The 23,492-nt window shown below is 41.2% G+C and overlaps 1 protein-coding gene across 11 annotated transcripts in view; it reads left to right on the top strand.

The window, feature by feature from the left end:
- LOC121644102 (myomegalin-like) overlaps positions 1 to 23,492 on the top strand; it is a 43,632-nt gene that overhangs the window by 11,776 nt on the left and 8,364 nt on the right. For 3 of the 11 annotated variants that reach the window (XM_041991803.1, XM_041991809.1, XM_041991807.1), the window contains exons 1-27: positions 9,867 to 11,908; positions 13,253 to 13,390; positions 13,489 to 13,608; positions 13,710 to 13,802; positions 13,916 to 14,140; positions 14,218 to 14,376; positions 14,477 to 14,578; positions 14,676 to 14,813; positions 14,930 to 15,109; positions 15,253 to 15,447; positions 15,537 to 15,719; positions 15,805 to 15,921; positions 16,008 to 16,088; positions 16,182 to 16,285; positions 16,395 to 16,540; positions 18,864 to 18,985; positions 19,090 to 19,265; positions 19,387 to 19,654; positions 20,026 to 20,230; positions 20,339 to 20,455; positions 20,557 to 20,825; positions 20,911 to 21,125; positions 21,354 to 21,471; positions 21,609 to 21,726; positions 21,835 to 21,889; positions 22,676 to 22,923; positions 22,999 to 23,367. In XM_041991803.1, the coding sequence (XP_041847737.1) occupies positions 10,580 to 11,908; positions 13,253 to 13,390; positions 13,489 to 13,608; positions 13,710 to 13,802; positions 13,916 to 14,140; positions 14,218 to 14,376; positions 14,477 to 14,578; positions 14,676 to 14,813; positions 14,930 to 15,109; positions 15,253 to 15,447; positions 15,537 to 15,719; positions 15,805 to 15,921; positions 16,008 to 16,088; positions 16,182 to 16,285; positions 16,395 to 16,540; positions 18,864 to 18,985; positions 19,090 to 19,265; positions 19,387 to 19,654; positions 20,026 to 20,230; positions 20,339 to 20,455; positions 20,557 to 20,825; positions 20,911 to 21,125; positions 21,354 to 21,471; positions 21,609 to 21,726; positions 21,835 to 21,889; positions 22,676 to 22,923; positions 22,999 to 23,367 (5,590 nt within the window). In that variant the 5' untranslated portion in view covers positions 9,867 to 10,579. Of the gene's footprint in view, positions 1 to 1,622; positions 1,700 to 4,251; positions 4,376 to 4,467; positions 4,614 to 4,706; positions 4,864 to 5,290; positions 5,345 to 9,866; positions 11,909 to 13,252; positions 13,391 to 13,488; positions 13,609 to 13,709; positions 13,803 to 13,915; positions 14,141 to 14,217; positions 14,377 to 14,476; positions 14,579 to 14,675; positions 14,814 to 14,929; positions 15,110 to 15,252; positions 15,448 to 15,536; positions 15,720 to 15,804; positions 15,922 to 16,007; positions 16,089 to 16,181; positions 16,286 to 16,394; positions 16,541 to 18,863; positions 18,986 to 19,089; positions 19,266 to 19,386; positions 19,655 to 20,025; positions 20,231 to 20,338; positions 20,456 to 20,556; positions 20,826 to 20,910; positions 21,126 to 21,353; positions 21,472 to 21,608; positions 21,727 to 21,834; positions 21,890 to 22,675; positions 22,924 to 22,998; positions 23,368 to 23,492 lie in introns of those variants that run through there. The other 8 variants (XM_041991812.1, XM_041991808.1, XM_041991806.1 and 5 more) reach the window with 8 other exon arrangements.

A 23,492-nucleotide genomic window follows, 5' to 3' on the forward strand; every position in this document is an offset into this window, starting at 1 on the left:
ATTTTTAGTTTTATTTTATTATTTATTTTAATTGTTTAAAAGTCCTTGACCAGTTTAAATCTACAAGCCTTTTAGTTTTAGTTTTCACATATTAGTGTGAACTGAGTACAATCCTCTGTGAAAGCATTCAGCTAACAACAGATAAACCAAAAAGCGAGAGGAGGAACACTGAGGATCTGACAAAGGATAAGAGAAACCCAGAATTTATTCACTGAGTGAGTGATGATGAGTTATAGGCGTGTATAGCACAGTGGTGTCCATTAACAAACTTGAATGACATGACTTTTGAACTGAACAACGGGAATATGCTCCAGCAGAAGCCACCAAACTCTGCCAGATTTGGCTGATGGCTGTTCTGGAGGCATCCGTTTTTTCTGAGCTGCTGCAGCTGGAATCTATCTGGTAATGACATCTCATACTCTCGATTGCTCAGAATTATGAGACAACTAGAACGCACCACAATTTGCTATACGAATATGTTACTTATTTCCCCAGTTTATATATTTTACAAATGTATATGTATACCCTGGCTATGTTCAGCAATGAAAAAAAATAAGAAAATAAATTTAAAAACAATTAAACGCACCTTAATTATCAATAACAACAACTTGCTGCTGTTTATGCTAGAAATTTAACAGACATAAATATTTTATAAAGAATTTTAATCAAGACAACAATGGAGTGCAAGTGGTACTGGGCGTAGCCATCTTTAAATCTGGAATCTTGGGGTTCTCTGTTTGAAAAAACAAGATCACTTCGTCATTTCTCACAAAATTGCCTCAGAATTTAAACTGGTATACTAAGTACACTGCTCACATGCAGAATCAGTGGGTATGCATGTGTTAGTAAGACGTGCAGACGTGTTGCTGTGAGCATTATGGGGATAACTAATGTAATGGGAAAGAGAAAGACCCACCAGTGGCAGCAGCATCTGATCTGAGCCTGGCAGACCAAGACAGACAGACCTATAACTGACCTCTCTTGCATGTTTTTGGGCAGAATGGAAAGAATGAGCTCTACCCTACCCTCCGTTAAAATCCTCTGCCACATAAGCTACTGTGAGAGCAGTTACTGGCCCCTGAAATGCCTCTGGCAGGTAAACAAACTGTAGAATTCAGCCTTTGGCCTCATGAGTGAGTATCTGAGCTGCTGCAAATTCTCCAGCTCTAAATATAACAGCTATGACAGCAGGGTCAGATGTCCTGTACTGATGACACAAAACACCCACCAGCCCTGATTTACACAGCAGGATGATTACAGTATGATGGCGAGATGGGATGACTTAGAAGACCGAGAGAACAAGACAAACGAGTGAGGGAACCTTAATGAGGTATCCCACCTCAAACAGTTTTATTTTGTGTTTTTAATACGAAAACAATTCCTTTTTATTACATTTTAAAGTTTATAACACACCAGGATATTTTCCCTTATTTTACTATTGATTTTAGATAAAAGATATTTCTAGTTTTTCTGAAAATTTAAAATATTCAAAAACCACCTAAACCGATGCTGAAATATTGATAGGAATGACCCTTTATGTTGCTATTGCACCTTTAACACAGATAATCATGTGATCACATGACTGATTAGCTGTTTGATTAGTTGCTCTTCGTCTGTTGCAGAACATCGAGCTGAAGGTGGAAGTAGAGAGCTTGAAGCAGGAGCTCCAGGAGAAGCAGGACCTTGTGGACAAAGCCCTGTAAGTTGACAAATGATACCTAGAAATAATTATTACAACACAAAGCCAACTTTAGTATGAATACATTAAGTTTCTCTTTCCTTGTTATATACTGTAGAGACAGTTTGTTTAACTGGTACACCAGCATCATTACCTATCTTTGAAAGTGTCACTAAAAAAAGTTCCTTCTCCTCTCTAACATGAAAGGGGTGTGTGTGTGTGTGTGCGTGTGCATGTTTACATGCAGTTGTGCTAATCTATCTATGGATGTGCTGTGATGCTGCTTGAGATTAGCCCTGAATCACTGCATATCTCTGTCCTAACTGTGGTTAACAGCTCATTTCTCTAGCAGCTCAAATGTCTTGCGGCTGCTGATTTCACACATATACAAGCACACATGAAGCAAAGCGCATTATAAACGAATGCTATGTCACAATATTTTTTATTTAAATTTGTAAAATAATGGTGTTATACAAAGTTAATTATTTTCAGGTGCATCTCAGCAAATCAGAGCAAATAAGTAAAAACTGATTTTCACTTTCACCAGCAAATTGTTAAACACTGAATCATTCAGAGAGCTTTTGCAGTTGTGTGACAGAAACAGTCGACTGGTTAGCAGCAGCAACATTGCTGGCATTTTTTTCTCTGGGGTAGAATTTACCCACAATTCTATGAGATGCGTAAGGTTTTTTGCACTTTGGTAGATGTGTATATTTCTTTCTGCCTTTACCCAGATTTACTAAGCAGTGCTGTCACAGCTTAGTAGAAGGGCCAAGGGACCATGAGCCCCTTTCATCTTAACACCTATGGTTAACATTCTTTTATTTGTAACTCACCATTTGAAGTTTGAGAAACTGAGGCTGGTGTGATCCTATAACAAGATGCTTAAAAACAGGGAAACTCAAAGAATGGGGCGTAAATGCTGTTATATTCATGATCTCTCTACAGGGTTTAATGAAGTATTTTTTCATTTCATTTAATTTAGTTTTTCTTTCTGACACCGTGTCTTTCTTGGAAAATATTTAAAAAATTTCAATGGGTCTGTTGTGGATTGGACCTTTAAGTTGCTGTAGGGGTTTGCAGGTTAATAGGCAAGAGTGCAGCTATTACTATTCATGATGTTATGCCACTAGATGCTGCTATTTACACTTCATAAAATTATGTTGAGCTTTAAGTGACCTTGATTTAACAAGAGGATGAGAAATAAATGAACATAGAAAGATCTTCAGATCAGCTTTTTGTATATCTAGTGAGCTGTGGTTGCTGTTAGAATGAAGAAACTGGGTTTTAATGGTGTGGATTCTGTTTCTTGCTTCCTCTTTGACCAGGGTCTTGTGCACTTTACAAGAAGCATACTTGTCCATAAGACAGACCCTTACATTGCTTAGACTGGTTCAAAATATCCCAGTTATTTGAGCTGCTGCATGTGGTGGATGGAGTTAAAAACGTGTGTTAATAGCATCCAGAACAGGACTTGTGGCGGCAGAGTGGCGTGTGCCATTCTGGGAGCAGGAATTCTGGGATGCGGTCGTTGACTAAGTGCAGAGACAGATGCTTTAACAGTCCCATAGAGCGGCCATGAGTCAGCTAATAACTGTGAAGAGAAAAATATATGAGTGGAATAAATGATATATTAGTTAAAAATGTTTGTGTTTCATATAGGGCTGGGCGATTGATAAAATCAATAAATCGAATTTTCCTGGATTTCTGGAGATTTATTTTTATGAAAATCTGGATTTTTTTCCATAGTTAGTTAGCAGCAGACTTAGCCCTCCCTCCACACCAGAACGGTGTTTGTCTGATTTACAGGGAAGTGACCCTTCACTCACGCCTGGGATTTAGCTGTGCGTATAACTGAAGTGAGAAATGCTGCTCTCTGTGAGATGCAGAAGTCAACGTAACCCACAAACCCTTGTTAAGAGACAACCTTCATCAGGGGAATTATTTCTGCAGTGGATCCTGTATGGTAAGGATCCAGATGGAAAGAGATCACGGATGCATTGTGTCGCATATTTCTATGTAAGATATGAAGTCGTTGGTGGAATGGTGGAAAAGCTATAACATTATATGCTTTATTTTTGCTGGCATTCATCTGTATAAACAAATAAATGTTTTTAATAAGTTTATTTATGTTTTGTAAAAGAAATAAAAAAATTGATTAAAATCTAAAATCGGTTGGTTATAAAAAATCTGAGATTTTATTTTTAGGCCATATCGCCCAGCCCTAGTTTCATATCTAGAACTGTGTGTGAGTGCTTTACCACATACACACTCACTGGTTGAAGCCAGAAATTGCCAAATTCAAAGTTACTTACAACAGGAATAGCAGCCTTTTCCATCCACTGCTCTACAAAACCTAAACCTTTATGTACTGGCGTTTCTTCTCACACCTATAAACTAGTGCTGAAGTTTGAGTTTCAAAGACTGCAGCTGCATTTTCTAATCTGCTTCCTTTCAGATCCGTCATCATATCTCAGTAAGTTTAATGTTCATGATGTGCTCCTATGGTAACTAAAATTATATTAAAAACTGATCTCCAACTTGGTGCACTTTGACTTTCTTGTCTTGCTCAGCACAACAGCAGAGAGCTTGACCAATCACAATGAGGCAGAGCTACAGAGACGGTGCCAGGCGAGACAGCAGGAAATTGACCACATGCAGCAGGTGCTTGAGACAAAGTTTCAGCTCCTGCAGGAGGTTGGTCTGCTCACCCTGCCAAAAAGTGCAACTCACAGACTCCTTGCCTCATCTTCACAAATCTGTGAACTGTTTCTGTGTGTGTCTTGCAGGAGGCCCAGCTAGCACGCAGTGAGGCTGAGCGGATGGCATCGCTAGCTGGATCACAATCCCAAGCCTCTCTCATCTCCTTAGATACTGCCATGGAGGACATCCCCGAAGAGGTCATCCTGTCCCCATCCACCACTAATAAGGACAGGTGCAGAACCCAGAGAAATCCTTTCTGTATGTTTATAAATATAAACATACAGAATAAATCCATTCCTTTGTCTGTTTTTCTGTTTGTGTTCAGAGTGATAGAGGAACTGACTAAAGAGCTTCGCTCCAAGGATGCCCACATCACAGAGCTGTGTGGAGAGAAGACAGCGCTCACACTCAGGGTGGGAGAGCTGGAGGGACAAGTTCAGGAGTTATCTTCATCTCTACTTCAGAGGGACAAAGATGTTGAGGTAATGTCCTTTTGCTTTAAAATACACCACACATCAAAACTCCCCTCAGGTCACACATGTGTAACTGAGCTTTAAAATTGTGCAAAAGTATTTGATTTTAAGTAAATGAGTTTTATAATTTTTTTCTCCCTTATGTACCATATCTGAAGTGATTCAGTAAGTTCCTATACAGTTTAAATAGTCTTATAATATTACAGCATCCCAGAGGACCACAATGTCTCCTCCTGCCTCTCAAAGCAGGATATGTATTCCTGTCTCATTTTAACAGCATCATGTCTGTCACAAGGGCTGCTGACATGCACCAGACACTGCATATATGGTGTGGTGAAATCATTTTAGTTGTTCATTTGTTCCCTTTCTACATGAATTTTAAAACTGAATTTTGATGAGTGCATACAGTACATTTATACATTCTCCTCTTACACAGTTCTATCAAGAGGAGCTTGGTCAAGAGAGGCTGCGCATTGAACAGGAGATGCAGGTATGTGAATTGCTGCAGCTAACATTTGAGGATTTTAAATTTGTATTGACAGCAGGTTTCAGTGATTACCAGTGTTGCTATTTTTTTCCCACACAATGGTCACAACACTGTACAATACATTCAGAAGCTGTTACTTAAAAATGCATTGGTTTATATGATGTAGTTTCACATTAGCCCCTTATAGGTGGACATCAGTGAGTTATATTATCCTATATACTTCACCTCTCTGAACAATTAGTGTATGCATATATCCTTATATCCTCATTTTTTAAAGGGAATTGTAAATGACAATCTTGAGTGCAGAGTGCTTCATCAGACAGACTCTGCCTCCTTATGGACAAGTGCAGACAAAACATGTACCAAATTGTGAATAATTGGTGGAGAAGAAATTTAACAGAAATGATCTGTAATTTTTGCATACATACAGATATATTTAGGGCTGTCAAATGATTTAAAAAATTATCAGAATAATCACAACTTTAATTATGATTAATCATGATTAACTGCCATTCGCAACTATGCCTGAAATTTGCCCATTTTTACTGAATTATATTAACAGAGAGAGCCGATGCTACAAATATTTAGTGTTAACTGACCTTCCCTTGGGTAAACATCAGATGCCCTTTCTATCACCTGTCCACTACTGTGTTCGAGAAGAGTCCTGCCAAAAACAGTATTTACAAAAAATTAATAAATAAATAACATATGAGCTGATATGAACAATAAACTGCGAGATTCCTCCTCCTTATCTGAATAATTAACACACGCTACAAAAGAGACGGTACTCGCGACAGAAAAGCCGATCAGCTGATCACCGTCAGCTATCATTATTCACAAAACAACAGGAGATGGAGAGGAGGCGCAGACACAGAGAAGACCAGAGAGCCACTAGACCAGCCATGTTTGTGCACAATGCAGGAAAAGAAAAAAAAAAAATAAAACAAGGTGCAAGTGTGTTAAAACACCCACTATTCTCCTTGAGGGCAACGCCTATGTGTTGTTCCATCAATGTTCTTTTTATTCTCAAATCCATCCATAGAGTCAGCAGGTTCATATATACAGTATATATATATATATATATATATATATATATATGGTTTCTGTTTTCAGTGTTAGTTTTAACCCCTGTAGTAGTGAAAATGCAAAGTAAAATGTTTCTAAACATCCTGTTGGGGGCTGAACCCTTGTCTGTGTTCATACAATTTATTGTAGCCCCATGTGGAAACATGTTTAAGCCTCTATAGCTAAGGAAAAGTGTGTTGTTTTTAGCACGATAGAAAACAAAATGCATGCTTTTAAATCTGCAATTGGGTGGTACATTATGTCAGTCTACCACTGAAAGTACAGGCCCTCCCACAAAGTGTTTATCTCATTACATAAAGTACAAGAATCTCATCACATTTACTGGCTGTGTCTTCATTAACATTCCCCAAAAAAAAAACTTAGCTCTTGATATCTAGTGACACTGCAGTGGAGTTGTGAATCGAATATAAACTATGTTTGTATAAACAGTCGTCATCACTATTCAGCCATATCTATGTGGGCAGTGTTGTATATTTTTATATGGGCTGTAGACGTATGTGGTTGGGTGTGTTACTCACAGGCTGCACTTTGTTTTCAGGCTTCCTCTGCAGTCATTTTAACTTGTAAATCAGTTTTGAATGAAGAATGCAAATGACCTTGCCAAGCAGGCTCTCCTCTCAGATTTTAAAGCAGATGCATGTACTGTGTGGATAAAAGTATGCATGCGAGAGTGTGAGCCTCAGTTAGTGTGCATGTGTAGCGTTTGATAGTTGGATTGGAGCTGCTTGTGTGTCAAAGTGCAAATTTCTTTTAGCAAGTGCAAAGGAAGTTTGCAAAATCTGTGTGAAGTAATAAGTCGTTGGTTGTGTAAATAATGTTTGTGAGTGTGCACACGAATGTGATGAGACTTTTAGCAGAGCTAGGGGAGAATACGTAATGCTTTGTCTTGGTATTTTTGGCTGAACTGTGTGACATTTGGTTGCTAGGTCACTAGGCTTCAGGAGGTTAAAAGAGGTATGAGAAAATCATGTTAGTGTGGATTGTGTGCACAATGGAGGAAGCCACTATTAAAGAAAGGCAGACGTAATAGTCAATTTTCTAGATTTATGTTCTACAAATATAGGAAACCAAAGTAGAGCATAAGAAATGAAGCCTAAATGGAAAATATTACCATTCGTGTAAAGAATGACACAGAGGCTCAATCATGCTGTGGAGCTTTTTTGCCGTATTTGATATTAGAGGCACTACATTTAACTTAGAATCCAAAATTTAGAGGATTATCAAGGTATTTATGAGTGAACTGTAGTGTCAGAAAACTGAGTTTGAGGTAAAGATTTTGGGGTTTTTGGAAACAATAACAAACCCAAATCACATATCCAATGGCTGAAAAGGAAATGAAGGATGTTTTAAGCTGGTCAGTAATGAGTTCTGGCCTAACTTGCTGCAATTAATATAAATCATGAGTGCCATAGACTGTGTATGTGGTGAATATTTGATACAAGTTTTTCTTTCTTTTATTCTTTACGCCAGGACCTTTTTGTAAAATATATGTATTTTGCTAAACCAGTTAATAAAGACTCTAGATGTCAATTTAAAGTAAAATTAGGGTGAAAATGATGCTCCGATGTGCTCTTCCCACAGTTGCATTAGCAAATCTTTGAAGATCAAAATAGATCAAGGATCAGTGTAACCAGGGTTTTTTATGTGTGTGTGTATTAGTGTGTGTGTGTTAGTGCATTAGGTATCACATTTCAAATGCGTGTGAGTGCAACAGGCAACTCTCTGGTAAGCAGTTTAGCAGCTTTGGTTTCAGCCAGGATGTCGATAGGTCAGGTCAACCTTTGAGTGCTCAGAGACCCCAAGACTGATATCAAGTTGTGTTGTTGTTTCAGGCCGACATCAGCCATTAGAGCTCTTAATAAGCTCCCCAGACACCACAGACATGTACCCATTATATTACTGCTGAGAGGAGGAAGAAGAGGCTGGGAATTAATATAATTTCAAACTTATTACACTAAGATTTCTTTTCCAGAATACATTTGTTGTAATGGGTTAATTGTAAACACCTAAAGGTGATATTTGTTTTGATTGTATTTTTGGCAGATTCCTCAATAGATCTATAAATTGTTTTCTTGCATCCTTGCATATATGATTGTCAGTAACAGAGACGTCTGATTTAGAGAAAATGCCTCACTAATTAACCTTCAAACAACCAGTAATCAACCACCTTGAAGCAGTAATGAGGACCCACAACTCAAATTAATTAGAATTTGCCGAATAACTCTTTCCTGATGCAGTAGTCCTGCTTAGAGGGTGAAAGTATAAGTATGGCATGCCTGGAAGTCACAGCGTGACCATCTGCTTGTGCTTCTTGGGAAAAACAAAAATGACGATGACTGCAGAGATAAACTTTCACTGTGAAATGCAGAATAAAGCTCTGGTTGTTTGATCATCACAATCAAATCATTGTTTGATATCGACACCATGGCAACAGAGATGATAAAAAAATAAATAAAAATAAACTTGAGGCAATAATAATTGTTTTTTGGCAGTTTGCTAAGTTTACAAGTCAAGTAACTGTGTAAGTACCAATATGCCTAGTAATTTTGTTAGAATTAAATCTTTATAATAATAAATGTTATGACAAATGTAAAAGTAAGCAGTACAAATTATGTTTAGTGCCTGTATTTTTAATTATTTCAGATATAAAAAAAATTAGATAATAAATATCACCAAAATTATTTGATATTTAAATGTGAAAGCTGACTAAAATAGTTTATTTATTACTAATTTTTTCAGCTGTCTGGTGTATATCAATGACAATGACGTCAATACTCTTTTACTTTTATACATATTTGTCATTTTGGAAACAAATTAGTGACTGATCAGTATGTGTGAAATGAGAGGCATTAAATTATCTATTTTATAAAGGAATCTTTATGGATACAAGGAGGTGGTGTTGAGCATTAGAAGCAAAATACAGTGTGGGCTGATGAAATATGAAGGTCGTGCTATTGTAGATTTAATGCTGGAATGAAACTAAAACGTTGTAAAGGCAGCTTCAAAATAGTCATTACATAGTTATTACAGTTAACCAACACAGACAGTAAAAAATAAATAAATAAATAAATAAAAACAAGGGTCGTATTGCTCTTTGGGTCATTTAATTTCCATAACACGCTGCTGAGCATTTCACCTGTTTAGTCAGGCGCACAGAGCTTAAAACAGGGGAGGAGGAAGTCTCAGACTCCCAGGGGAGTATCACTCTGTCTCTTTACTAATACATCCAAACTAAAGCTGTTTAATTCCTATAATTAAATTTATTTGGGTACTTTACATGTCAAACTGCCGTTTTAGTGTGGATTAATAGTGATTAATATTCTGTAAGCATCCCAGTTTGACTGCATTGGGGTCCTCCACCCCTATTTTCCCTGAATGGTGCGCTCCGCTGCTGCAGGTCTGTCTCAGGCAGCCACATCGTTATCTGTCCGGAGGATCTCCGACACTGCGGAGCGTGAAATCTGCTCCGCGTGTCTGCCTATGTAGCCGTCAGTAGCGGCTCTGAAATGAAAGGGAAGACTATTTTTCGAACAGAGACACCGGCGGAAGTGTCAGAGGAGTTTGCCCGAGCGGCTGTTACTGCCGCCCTTCCGTGTAGAGGCCGGTGGATTATTACCGCTCCCCGGTCATGATGAACCCGGCGCCGCGCGGTGCGGCTCGTGAGTCCATAACAGTCGAACTGTGGTGGTGCAGAGGCGCGTGTGGTGGTGTTGGGACATGTGAACGAGCGGTTTAGTGACAGAGAAGGGACACAACACGTATAGTTACCGCATCTGAGTGAGGAGACATACTCTGTGTGCGCCATATTCCCGATGCACCTGCACCTACAGCAAAATGGATGGTGATCCTTAACTGATGGATATCTGATACAGTTTCTGCTTTTACCCCAAGATTTCTTTCCTGCCAAGAACCAAACGTGAAGCCATTCTATACAAGTCTACATGGTTTTATTCATTTGTTACTGATTGCAAGGACACATATCTGGAGGTGACTTATTGTGCTCTATGTTTATTCATATGGATCTTGGCATTTGGCTCATTTTGATTTTCATAACAGATCAAATAAAGATATTACAAAGATCCAAGCACCCATATACCTTCATGTTGGAACAGCCTAAAAGATCCTGTTTCTTGATATTTAAAAACCTGTAGAATGCTTGATCTCAAGATGAAGGAGACATGTCGTATTTGTGGACGGGAGCTCTGCGGTAACCAGCGGCGATGGATCTTCCACCCCACCGCCAAACTCAACTTGCAAGTGCTGCTGTCTCATGCTCTGGGGCGAGAGCTGACCCGGGATGGCAGAGGAGAGTTTGCCTGCTCCAAGTGCACCTTCATGCTAGATCGCATGTACCGCTTCGATACAGTCATCGCCCGTGTTGAAGCTCTGTCCATTGAAAGGTTGCAGCGGCTCTTGCAGGAGAAGCATCGACTGAGGCAGTGCATTGGTGGGCTTTACCGGAAAACAAATTCAGAGGAGGGTGCCGTAACATCCACTGGAACTAATGAAGGGCCAGGAGATGGGATGGTGGATATTTCAGGCCTAACCCATGCAAAGTATTGTGCCCTCCTCCAGGATGATCTCGTCTACTCTTTGTATGAGTCCTGGGCTGATGAGAGCCTGGACGGCCACCATCACCACCACCCTCAGTGTTCTGCTGGTCCAGGGATGGAAGCTACAGGTGCAGGCTTACACCGCTGTGTGCCCAGCACTCCCAGAAGGTGTCGGGGATGTTCCTACTGGCGGGTGACAGACTCTGACTATGAAGCTGTGTGTAAGGTTCCAAGGAAGTTGGCACGGAGTACTTCCTGTGGGCCATCAACCAGATATTCAGCCAGTGTTATTGGAGGGAGTGTGACTGGAGGTACAGGACGGACAGATAGAAAAAATGTAGAAGATTCAGAAGAAGCCCCATCGTCCCGAACTCTGGTCCCTGAATCTCAGGGCCCCTCCAGGACGTCAGACAGTGATCGAACTCTGGCTGGACGAGCCAGCTCCAGCCCCTCTGTTGCATCACTGGAGATAGCTGAAGAATACACCCAACCTGGAACCATGACAGATGGACCCCTAAGCTCCCCAAGGGAAGAAATAGAAGACCACATATCTGACTCACTGTCTGAGGAGCACATGGGGGCACCACATGGCCAAGTCTCACCAGGACCCAGCCTCTCTCTGGCCCTCTGTTTGCTGCAAAGCTATGCTGTACATCGGCCGGTTCGCACCACCAAAGGGAGCAAGCTGCCAGTCTTGCTTCGACAGAGCTCCAGTAATGGAGGCACAAGGCTTAGCTTCCCTGATCCAGTTCTGGGAATGTCTTATGGAACCCCAGATGAAGACAGAGACAACCACATGTCAACACCAGAGCTAGACACACCTCTGATCAGACTGGATGTTGGGCAGGATCAAGACCAGAGCTTGGATGAAATGGAAGATTTATTGGAAGATTTGTACAGAGAATATCCCCCCCCAGCCCCCCACCAGGTATAAAACCTTAACAGGGACAGCGATGGTGCTGAAAATCAGTATTTCACTGCTGCAGGTTGATTAGTGTTGAAATTTGCCTTCGCTTTGCAACTCTGTAGCACCCTGAGTTAAGCAGTAAAACAGGCTTTGATGGTCCCACCACTTTTTTTCTTTTAGCCTAAGTAGCTTCATAATCCTGTCAGTCACCTGTCAGTCACTTATTTTACCCACAGTCTCTTCAGTGAGCTGTGGTGTGTGTACATACACACTTAGTCTTCCACGTGTGGCAACACCATACACTGCAAGTGCAGTCAGGTGTAGGTAAGCAGCTGCCCATGGTGCAGCCTAATTATCTAATGAGTGTGTGGCTATGCACACAAAGCAAGGTAATTACTAATGTAAACAAAGGAGGCAGCAAATATCAAATGTTTATTTGTGTTAAATTTTTCTTCTCAAATGTAAAGAGAAAAAATATCCCAACACAATTCTGATCTGTTTTACTGGATGAAAAAATCCACACACTTTAAGGTGTGGAAACAACCTTCAGACAGATGAGTCATGGCTCTAAATATTCTGCTCTAATGTGTGTCTGTGTTAAAACCTTTTCCTCATGTTAACAGTGGAGGGTATGTATTTTTCAGGATTTAATATTTTTCCTTAAGAGGAATATGTGTGATCCTCAATCACAGACTGCTAACTGAAGTAGGTTAGCTGAGGGGAGACATTAAGTCACAGTGACTCCACTACTGGCCTATTTTCACTCAAAGCCCTTGAGGCAAAGTGATCCACGCAATGTCAGACCACCCTGTCCTCTCACTCCTGGTTGGATACTACAGAAACACTATCTAATAATATCGCACAAAAGAAAGCCCAACCTAAAACCGCGAGTGCTTATTATTTGAATTGTGCACCACTAATCATTGTGTAAGTGAGGGCCCAGAGAAATATAATGCACAATGCCATTCCTCCTGTACTTTGTGAAAATTGGAAGCATTATATAATTATATATGTTGGTTATGTAAAGATAACAGGAGGAGTGCTTTGGACCCATTCACTCAAGCTAACCCGTGCATGCAGATGCTCACAAACCACTCCAGTGGCTCTTTTATGTCATAGCTTTTTACAGAATCGACACATGAATGAGCAGAGTGTATGTAGGTTTTGTACGCTTACAGTATTACCCAATCCAGTGTAGTAGTTGCCTGCAGTTTTATTTCTGCCATTAATTATTAAATATGTTGTTTTTTGTTTTTTTTGCAAATATTTCAGCTGCTGGGTTTAATCAGAGGACTGAACAGGTTAATATATCAGTTTAGTTGCTGTTTTAAGTAAAAACTGTCACATCTTATTTGTATTTTGCAGAGCCTTGTTGAAGAGCAGCAGAGCCAGCTCAACCAGTACGAGTGTGCGGCTGGTCAGTGTGTCAGCGAGCTGCAGAAAGCCCAGCTTCAGGTGCAATCCCTGCAAGCCAAGATCCACGAGAGCGAGGCCAACAATATGGTGCGGCACAGAAACGGCGTTCATCAAAGCTGGGTGTTCTTAATCATAGAGTAAGTGAGGTCTGATGACAGCTTAACGTCCCATTCTTTGTCTTGTAGAAGCTGCAGGAGAAGCTGAATGAGATGGAGTGTGAGCTGCGTTCCCTTCGTCAGGCTGCTCAGAGTCAGGAACGAACCATTCAGGGCCTCACTGAGTCCATCAGCACCAAAGACTGTGAGGTGTGTGCTTGTTCATTAAGCAGTAGATTAACATGTGAGATGATATAAGTTTTTTTTTTGTTACATTTCTGAATTTTTTTTCTCATTAATTCTGCTCAAAGGCCAAGGAGCTGTACCAGCTGATAGAAGGACAAAACACCACTCTGTGTAAGTTGCAAGAATTGGCCCATCGGAATCAGCTTGCTCAAAGTGAGGTGAGATCTTGTGTATATACTGTAGTATATTGTAGTCGGATACCTGACTCAGTCAGCACTGTTAAGTCTTTCTCATTCTGTCTGATCTTTGTCTCTGATCATTCTTTTTCCAGGGTCCAGTAGGGGTGAACAAATCCTTGACACTCGCCCAGCTTCAGAGCGAGCTGGTCGGAGTGCAGAGCTCCCTCTTTTCTCTCGGTCTGGAGCTGGAGGCCAGCCAGAGGAGCCTGAGACAGAGCCAGAGGCAAGGAGATGACCTGCTGAGATTCAAGGACAGACTCAACTCTGATCTGCAAGAGGCACTTCAACACAGAGAGGTTACTGAGAAACACAACCAGGTTAGTGTGGTTAACAACAGTGTAATTAAGCCAAATGCATGATGAAATATGGGTAACCTCTAGTCTCCCTGGTGTAGGACCTGCAAAGAGCCCTTCAGAAAACTCACTCTGAGCTTCAAGCTAAAGAAGCAGCTCTGAAGGAGAATGAGTCAGAGAAACACACAGCTATGCAGGAAAATAACAGGAGCATATCACAGCTCAAACGCTCCCTGCAGGACAAGGAGCAGCAGCTAAAGGTAACGCAAAGTCCCTCATACTTTGCATTTGCACCGATATAAGCAGAGACAAATACATGTACAGATCCTTTATCTTGTCTTTAAATATTCTTATCTGTAGGAGTACTCTGAGATGTTGGAATCAACAGGAAGTTCCAAACCAAGAGATGCTTTGCTGGAGAGGCTAAAAGAGCGGATTAAAGAAAGAGACAGAGCTCTGGAGGTACTCAAAACAGTCTGCTGTAAAGAAAAGGATGAATATCATACTAAAGGCCTTGAGAAGCTCAAGTTTGATTTCCTTCCCTCTCTGCTTCCTGCAGCGCTCCATTGATGACAAGTTTAGCTGTCTGGAGGAACGCGAAAGCCAGGTGAGGAGACTGCAGCTGGCCCTCAGAGAAAAGGAACGTGACCTGGAGAGACTCCGCTGCATCCTGTCCAACAATGAGGAGACCATCACGGTACACTCATTAGCACAAGCCAGAGTTACTGTGGTTTGGTTTTACATCTGGTTGGACTTTTGTATTTGAGGTGTTTCGTTTCTCCTTTTGATTACACCTGTGATTCTGACTGTCAGAGTCTGGATGCCCTGGTGCGAGGTAAGGAGCTGGAGCTGGAGCAGGCAGCAGAGGCCTACAGGAACCTGCAGTGGTTGAAGCAGCAGAGTGAGGAGAAGGGGAGAAACACTCTGAGAGAGAAGGACACCATCATTAACCAGCTACAGGCAGCCCTGCAGAAACGTAGCCAGGAGACTCAGGTAACACACACTTACCATAAGTCGCGCTTATTATAGCTTCTGTAGAGCAGCCTGTGAACAAACCTGTGTTACCTGTTTTCATAAATATAATAGGTGTGCTGACAGCTCTTTCTGTGTGCTTGCTGTTTTTTGTATGTGTGCAGGATCTGACAGCTGCCCTCATTGGCAGAGTCCAGGCTGGTCCCACTGAGGTAGTGGAGGAGCTAAAAGCTCGGTTAGCTCTGAAAGAGAAGCTATTCCAGGAGCTGTTGTCAGACCGCAGTCGTCAGACTAATGAACACCATGCACAAGTCCAGGATCTGCTCAACACTCTCAGCTCCAAGGACCAGTATCTGCAGGTGGGAAGTGGTGTTGGTATGGCTGCTAGCAAATAGCTTTGAGCACACCAACAAAAATAAGAGGATTAATCGCCTTTTTCTTCTGTCAGGACTACTCCTACAGGCTTTCCTTGGTGATTAGTGAGCGGACAGTCCAGCTGCAGGAGCTCCGCAAACAGCTGGCACAAAAAGAACAGGATCTGTGTGAGCTGAGACGGGACAAGGAGAGGGAGATGGGGGGAGAGATGGAGAATCTGCAGAGTCTACTCAAAGAAAAGGAAGCCTTTATCAAGGTAGTTGGCTAAACATTAGCCTTATTTGCTTTTTCCCTTCTTCTGTTTTCTGCTTACCTGATCTCTGTGTTACGGTTTGTATCAGGAGCTGATTCAGACCCGAGAAGAGGCTGTGCAGCTATATTCAAAGGAGAGCGAAGCAGAGATAAAGGATCTAAAGGAAGAGATGCAGCTGCTGCTAAAGAAAGAAATGGAGGCTCAGGTATCTGTGTATATGTAACTGTGGATGATGCACCAAAACCATAGCTGTTTTCTAGTCTTACAAGCATTTGTGTTCTCTTCCTGCAGAAGGAGCTCTCAGCTCTGCGTTTGTCTCTGGCTTGCCACCAGTCAGGGGAAGTTGTCACTAAAGACAACACAGATCACCAGGTAAGATTTTACATTTCTTGAGCAATGTGCAGGCAATTTTTAAGGCTTAAAAATGTATCTTACCTGTTTTTCATGCTTGTCACTGTGCTCTAGTGCGTGTTGGAGCAGTTAGTGTCTGAGCACAACAAGCTGAATGAAGCCCTCAGGGCAGAGAAGAGATTATATCAAAATCTGATGCAGGTTCATAAAAGTGAAGGGTAAGAATGCTGCAACCAGATCTTGTGACTGCACAGATGTCTCTTTCAGGTTTACATTAAGTTTGCTTGAAAAACATTTTCATGTTTTCTTCTTTTCCTTTTTTTGCAGCAACAGCTCAGAGAAGACCCAAGCTCTCCACACTGAACTAGATTCAGTTCAGGCACTCCGCAGACAGTTGGAGGAGGTCCTGGCCAGGACCCGTAACATGGCCCTGGCACTGGAGAGGGCAGCTAAAAGACAGCTTGAGTTTGGAGGTGGGAATGGGCAGGGTCCAGCCTCCATGGCTGCAGGCAGCACTTTCACTAACGCTCCTTAATGCTCTGCACCACTGTGTGAAACTGGCACTGTTAATGTGAGATAAAGCTGCCTGTAATTACTGAGGGTTAAGTTTAGGAAAGACTGTGGTCATAAAGTGAATATGAGGCATATTTTGCTTAAAGTTTGAGTTAAAACCTGAATCTGACCCTTAATCTGCAGGCAGCTTTATCCAGCACTCCCCATAGAGAAACCTGTTCATATTAATCCATGTGAAATGAAAATGAGCTTCTCAGAGTTTTTATTTATTAATATATTTTGTGAGTGTGGTGTGAATATGTTTTGTTTTTTTATTGTTTTGAAAACTGCCTGCTTTGTAGTTTGATCGTTCTGTAATGCCATTTCTGTGTATTGTCTCACACCGGTGTCACTCTTCCAGCCTTACTGTCACAGTGAAACTCAGTCTTGTGAAGAGATTCAAGTTCATGCCTTACAGTGAAACGTCTCACCATCCATCATTTGTTTTATATCATCTGTTTGTGAACAGGATGTGCACGCTCAGCAAAGGTCCAAGTTACAAATCTAAAAAGATGGCCAAGTACTTAAATTCTTTCCAGTATTAACCTTTAGCTTTCATTACATTTTGTGATGTAAATCTGCTCTGCTTTAGATACGTTTTAGTTCAGCAGACATGCATGAAACAGAAAGTCAGGCACATTAGATATAAGCTGGTAGTTCCGCTTTAATATAATTATATGGCAATTTATTGAGATATGCATAATTTTAGGTATATCTTCCTATTATTGCAGCTTTGTACTGAAATAGCAGGAGTATGTTAAGAAGTTCTACAGTTTGCACACATTACATGAGAAATGAAATAATACCTGCCCAATAGAAATTTATATAACATATTCACTTGAGGACATTTTCTAGAGATTTGTGCCCCAATCCTCATCTGGCCTGAAAGATGCAATCATTGTCAAGTCTTTTCTTTTGTATTTTAAATGCATTAAAAATAAATGTGCTGGCTTTTTATCAAAAGCACCTCTGGTATGGATTTCTCTTTATTGTGTTTAATTGGGAATTTGTTCTAAGAATATCCCAAACCTAAAATCCCCCCTCTTGGTCCTTGATCATACCTTCCTTCTTCACCTTTTAAGAAAGATCCTTAGTGTGTTTTACCCGTCTGAACTCTTCAAACACATACAGTTTACTTCTCTTCCTCAGCCTCCTCAGTTTGTCTTGTTTGTCCTGGTATTGAATTCTATATAAGAACACATACCATAAATATGTTGCCAATAGAAGTGATAACAAATATAAGATTTCTGAATAATTTAGCAGTAAGGTATGCAATAATGTGTACTGGAGTCCACAGGTTTTCTTTGTGTCCTTGCTCCCTCATGCATGAAACTGTGGCATGGTTTTCATGTTTGCATGGCTGTTCAACTGTAATACCTAACTGGATTTTCACAATTGACCAGTTAAGGGATGTTGGCTCCATAAGACAAATAATACATACACACAAATAATAATTTGTTAGTTTTAATAACACCAAGCAAATCACATGTTTTAAATATGTAGTGGCTTCATGTAGTGTCACAGTGTGTAAACAAGGCCCATGTTCTGCCCTAGTCAGTATACAGAGCACTTTGTTCAATCAATAACAGGCCAGTGTTTCATTGCAGGGGTTTTCCTGCCCTCTTATTGGAAACAGATATGAATTAAGTCCCTTTAAACTGATGTTTTTTAAATGATCTCATAATTAGCCACAGAAATGCAATGAGCATTTGTGGACACGCCCAAACACGTGATACACACTGCACAGCTTGTGCTGTGTATTATTAGTAACTATGATATGAAACAATTTCACTTAGAAATTCCTGTCAAGCTCTTCTGAACTGCTTCCTGAAAACCAACACCTACTTGTGTTTCTTTCCTGATGCGTGTGTGTGCATATTTCATAACAAAATGTGTGATACATGGTGCACACCATCACTACAAACTCCTTAAAAGGCCAGGATGTTTAATGCCTGTGTCAGTTTCAAATGTTTAAAGCATTTCTCATAAACACACTGGGCTACACAGGCCTGAGTGTTTTTGGCTGGCAGGCAGCATATGACATAACATTTCCCTTCAGTCCCATGACTTCCAATATAGTGATTCAGTGCAGATACAGCTCTGAGGAAAGAGCAGGATAGAGAGGGGACATTGGAGGAAGAGAGATAGAAAAATGACAAGAATAAGAGGATTAGCAGCAGTTTAAGATTTAAAATTTAAGGACTAAAGGTAGAGGATGTCCTTAACTGGGTATTGTGCTTTCAGAGCTCAGCACAGAGGAGGAAGAGGAGGAGGGAGATGATGAAGATGGCAGCAGTGAAGAGTTCACAGACAGCATAGAGGAGGATGACAACAACGTGACCAGCAGAAGCCTGAACTCCATTCAGGCAAATTCATTTAAATACATTCACTTGTTAACTTAATTTAAAATAGTGTATGCCGAAGCAATGTGAGAATATAGAGAATAATTTATTTTTTCCTGTCTTTTTAGGGATGTGTGAAGGCTCAAGAAGCTGAGTGTGTGACTACAGAGCTTGTAAGGGGGGCGTTTTCCCAGAAAGCTGATCTAAAACAACTTGAGGAAGCAAAGAGGTCACTTGAAGTTGAACTTGAAGAAATAAAGTACCAGCTAGAAAAAGATGGATACAACTCTATGGCTGAGATGAGGTGCATGTTTCAGAATGTCCTCAGAAAAATCTAATTTTTTAACTGACTTTCTGCCTCTGCTGGGCTGTTTGAGAGTTTTTCTTTTTTTTTTCAGTGTTGTTTGGCTTTTGTCTCCCACTAGGAGTGCCCTGCAGAGGCTGCAGCAGGAGAACCGGCTTTTGACAGAAAGCAAGGGACCTGCTGGAACTGTGGGACTGAAAAGAAATGCAAAAAAGAATCTGAACCAAGAAGAGGAGGAGGTTAGTGGAGGAGAGGATGAAGAGGTGGAAACATCACCAGTGCTGCCAGGCAAGCGAGGCCCTCCTTGTTCAACTCTAAGCAACGAGCGAGGAAAGAGGCACTGCATGAGACCACGCTCCCTGGACCTGACATCCCATCAAACTGTGAGGGTAACACATATTCTACACATTTATTTAATTTTATCTGCTAATGATAGCTTTAATTTCTTTCTCTATGACTGAAACAAGTAGATAATTTAAGATATGATGCTGAAGAAATTGATTAAGTTATTCACCTGTAGTGGGACAAAAGACTAATTTGATGCAAAAATATGCTTATTCGATTTCAAATTACAGACACTTGATATTCTAGTTACTTTTGTGTTTTAGCACAGCTTGCATAAGTTAAATCAGAATTGTAATCACATATTCTGTCATGCAATGAATTGATTTACACTCCTCCTTTAAACATAGAACAACTCTTAATGCCTGTGTTTGGAGAACCTTCAGTTTTTAATTACTGAACCATTTTGGTGTTGCAGGATGTGGGGCCTGCTGGTGGCAGCAGTGAGGTTGGAGTGCTCTGGCAGGATATAGGGGAAGGTCTCAGAGAGCAAGCAGCTTGCCTTCGCTCTGACTTGGTTCTGAGCCAGCAAGAGAACAGAGAGCTTCAAGAGAGGCTGATGGTTTCTGAAGCCACCGTCCAGGCTCAGGCTGAACAGCTGAAGGACTACAGAGATCTGCTTAGTGAGTCTCTCCTTAGTACATATGTAAAGAAATGCTAATATGCTATTAGACATTTGAACTAAGAAGCACTCTGACTCTGAAGTACATTCCTTTGTCATGTCTGTGCAGCAGAGACATCTGTCCAGCAGGCCAGTAAGCAGGTGCAGGTGGACCTCCAGGATCTGGGTTATGAGACATGTGGCCGTAGTGAGAACGAAGCAGAGAGAGAAGACACCAGCAGCCCAGGTGATTCACAGCGGCCAAATGAGCAAACCTTCTGTAAAAGAGACTGGTTGTTCTTGTTAGTAATGCTGTATTATATATGTCCTAATCTTTCCCCCACTCAGAGTTTGATGATCTGGAGATGTGCACATCACTGTCCCATCATCAGAGCTCTGAAGGTGTGGGCAGTGGCTGGTATGCTGCAGGAAACTGCGGCAGTGACAGAGGTGCTTATGAAACGCGGGAGGAGTCAGCCTCTCTCCAGCATCTAGTTCAGGATCTCCGCTCACAGCTCACCCGCTGCCACAAAGTAATCCGTGGACTTCAGCTGCGAGTTCGCTCCTTGTCCACCACCAGCGACTACGCCTCCAGCCTGGAGCGAACACCTCGCAAGGTACCCTACATTATCCTCTAACTTATACTTGGTTCAGAACAATAAACATTCCAGACATTGATTTTGTTTTATCCTCACCTTTCAGGTAAACTGGGCATTTGAAACATCATCAGGCCCCAGTGGTGTGGAAGAAGATGAGGGCTGGATGTCTGACACCCAAGGAATTCGCTCTAGCTCCAGGCCAAGTAAGGAACTGCAGGAACTGATGGAGCGAGTTGCTTCACTGGAGGCTCAGTTAAAGGGCAGCACAGTGGAGGGAAAAGGCCCAGCGGACGAGGGAAAATGTGCCACCTGGCCTGGGTGAGTGGAAAGATAGGTAAAAGATGGGAAAGTGGGGTTGAGAAAGGCTTCTTGTTATTACTGCTTGTGCTTCTACTATTCTTGCGCTCCCCCTTGGCACATTTACTTTATTTAAAACTAATCATCAGATGCTCATGAGAACACTAAATCATACAACTTTAGTTCTCAATCTCTGTTCATATTGTGGTTTACTTTGCCCCTGGGTGTTCTTTTTTCTCCTTTTTACAGGAAGTACAACACTCTGATTCAGGCACAGGCTCGTGAGCTGTCCCACTTGAGGCAGAGGATGAGAGAGGGGCAAGGAGTCTGCCACATCCTGACCCAACATCTGGGAGATACCACAAAGGTGCCACAAATCTGAACTGTTTCAGCATTCAGTACTATTTTACAAAATTTCTACAAAAATAGGGATACAAAAAAGGGAGTGGGGAAGATTTCTAGGTAAAATTTCTCACACTTGCTCAAATTCTTGACCACTTCCAGGCATTTGAGGAGCTCCTGAGGGCCAATGATATTGATTACTACATGGGTCAGAGCTTTAGAGAGCAGTTGGCTCAGAGCAGTGCGCTGGCACAGAGAGTAATCACCAAGATAAGTGGACGTAAGGAACATTTTCTATCACTGTGTTATATATTGAATCAGTGTATTTTGACCTCATTGTTTTTATTTCCCCTTGCCATGCTTCATCTTTCCTATTTAATTTCCACAGGAGAGTGTGCAGAGAGCCATGACGACAAAGCAGGCCACGAGTTGCTTGCTTTAAGGTAATAACACTCACTAAATAATACACTTTAATAAATATTACACTTTATATGTGGAATCACTAAAAACAATTAAAATAAAAATCCAAGCCTTTAAATCTCCATCAAGACAAGACTGGTATCACCTTCACCTTGCTGATCTGTTGTGAGGTTATTAGCTTTAGCTTAATAACTTTGAGCATTGACCTCCTCTGCCATGTGACAGTGTGGCATGCAGGTTCTACACATGACTGCTAATGAGGATAGACGCTTGCTGTTAATCCACACTTATAGGTCATTTAAAGTACTGTAGTTGAATAGACATCTTGCAGGTGCCCCACCAGAAAGGTTTTGGAGAATTTTTTCTGCATAAGTGTCTAAATCATTCATATCCCGCTGAGCAGAATATTGTTGGATTTAAACAAAATCCCTTATTTAGAAGTTTATCTTAGTTTGGCATCTGTTCCCGTGGTGCCACATATTCCTGTTAAATCAGTCTATCCTAATAATCACCAAGTTTTAATAGACTGTTGTGACAGTTTGGTAAAGTGAAAGAAAATCAGTGGATATCAAAGATTATGTATTTTTTGTGCTATACAAGGTTGAGAAATAGTTCTATATATTAATAGAAATTGCACTTGGTTTCCTCTCTTACATTCACTAAACTTTTTTGCAGGTTATTTTTATGTTTGATTTAACCTCTGATTCATTAATAGTTATTTATTCTATATCATAAAATGTTAAAGAAAACAAAAGTTACTTTTCATTTAGAATTTGATAAATAATTTTCATCTTTGTGTTCACGTGCAGGCTGAGTAAGGAGTTGCAGCAGAAAGATAAACTCATTGAGTCGCTCCACACCAAACTACAGCAGCGTCCTGAAACCCCATCAAGCTGCCACGCTCTCTCTGAGACCACTGACCAGTCGGACAGAACCTCCATGGTGTCTGATGAGTACCAAACCAATGAAGACTTGGACATGTGCTCTGATTTAGACGCCAGAGAATATCAGGATGAACTCAGGCTGCGGCAGCAAGAACCTGCATTAGAACCAGATGGTATATAATTTAATCTTTCTTCCCCTCTACAAAATTCTTTGTTCTATCCCTTCACCTTCCATTCCCCTTTTTCAGTCCACCCATCTCTCCCTCCTCCTCACCGTTCCCTCAAGTCTTCCAGCAGCTGTCCCAACATGCTTTGCTCTGCCACTGTGGGTCTGACCAGTCGTCTTGCCAGAGGTACGGGACTCACAGATGGCTATGACTTGCAAAGTACCAAAGATCAGTTTTTCATTTCTCCTCCTACTTTATGTTCTGTCATTTCCTGTCATTCCCACCCAGCTGTTTTTAATGTACCTGCCTCCTCCTCCCTCTCTGTTCCCTCTCACCCTGATGTTTGGGGTAATGAAGTCACTTCAGACCCCCAGCCCAGGGCCCTGTCTGTGATCGCTGTTCGCCCAGAACTGGACTCGCTGTACAAACAGATGAGTGAGCAGAGCAGGGGTGAGGGGGCCGAGAACGTGTGCTAAGAAGTTTAAATAATAATTATTTAAACTTCTTTGAAACCACCATCTTTCTCTCAGATTTTCACTTCTTTTTAACACATGCTTTTCTCTGTGTTTGGTTGC

This window comes from Melanotaenia boesemani, chromosome 8 (assembly GCF_017639745.1).
Source record: "Melanotaenia boesemani isolate fMelBoe1 chromosome 8, fMelBoe1.pri, whole genome shotgun sequence".
Classification (NCBI taxonomy): domain Eukaryota; kingdom Metazoa; phylum Chordata; class Actinopteri; order Atheriniformes; family Melanotaeniidae; genus Melanotaenia; species Melanotaenia boesemani.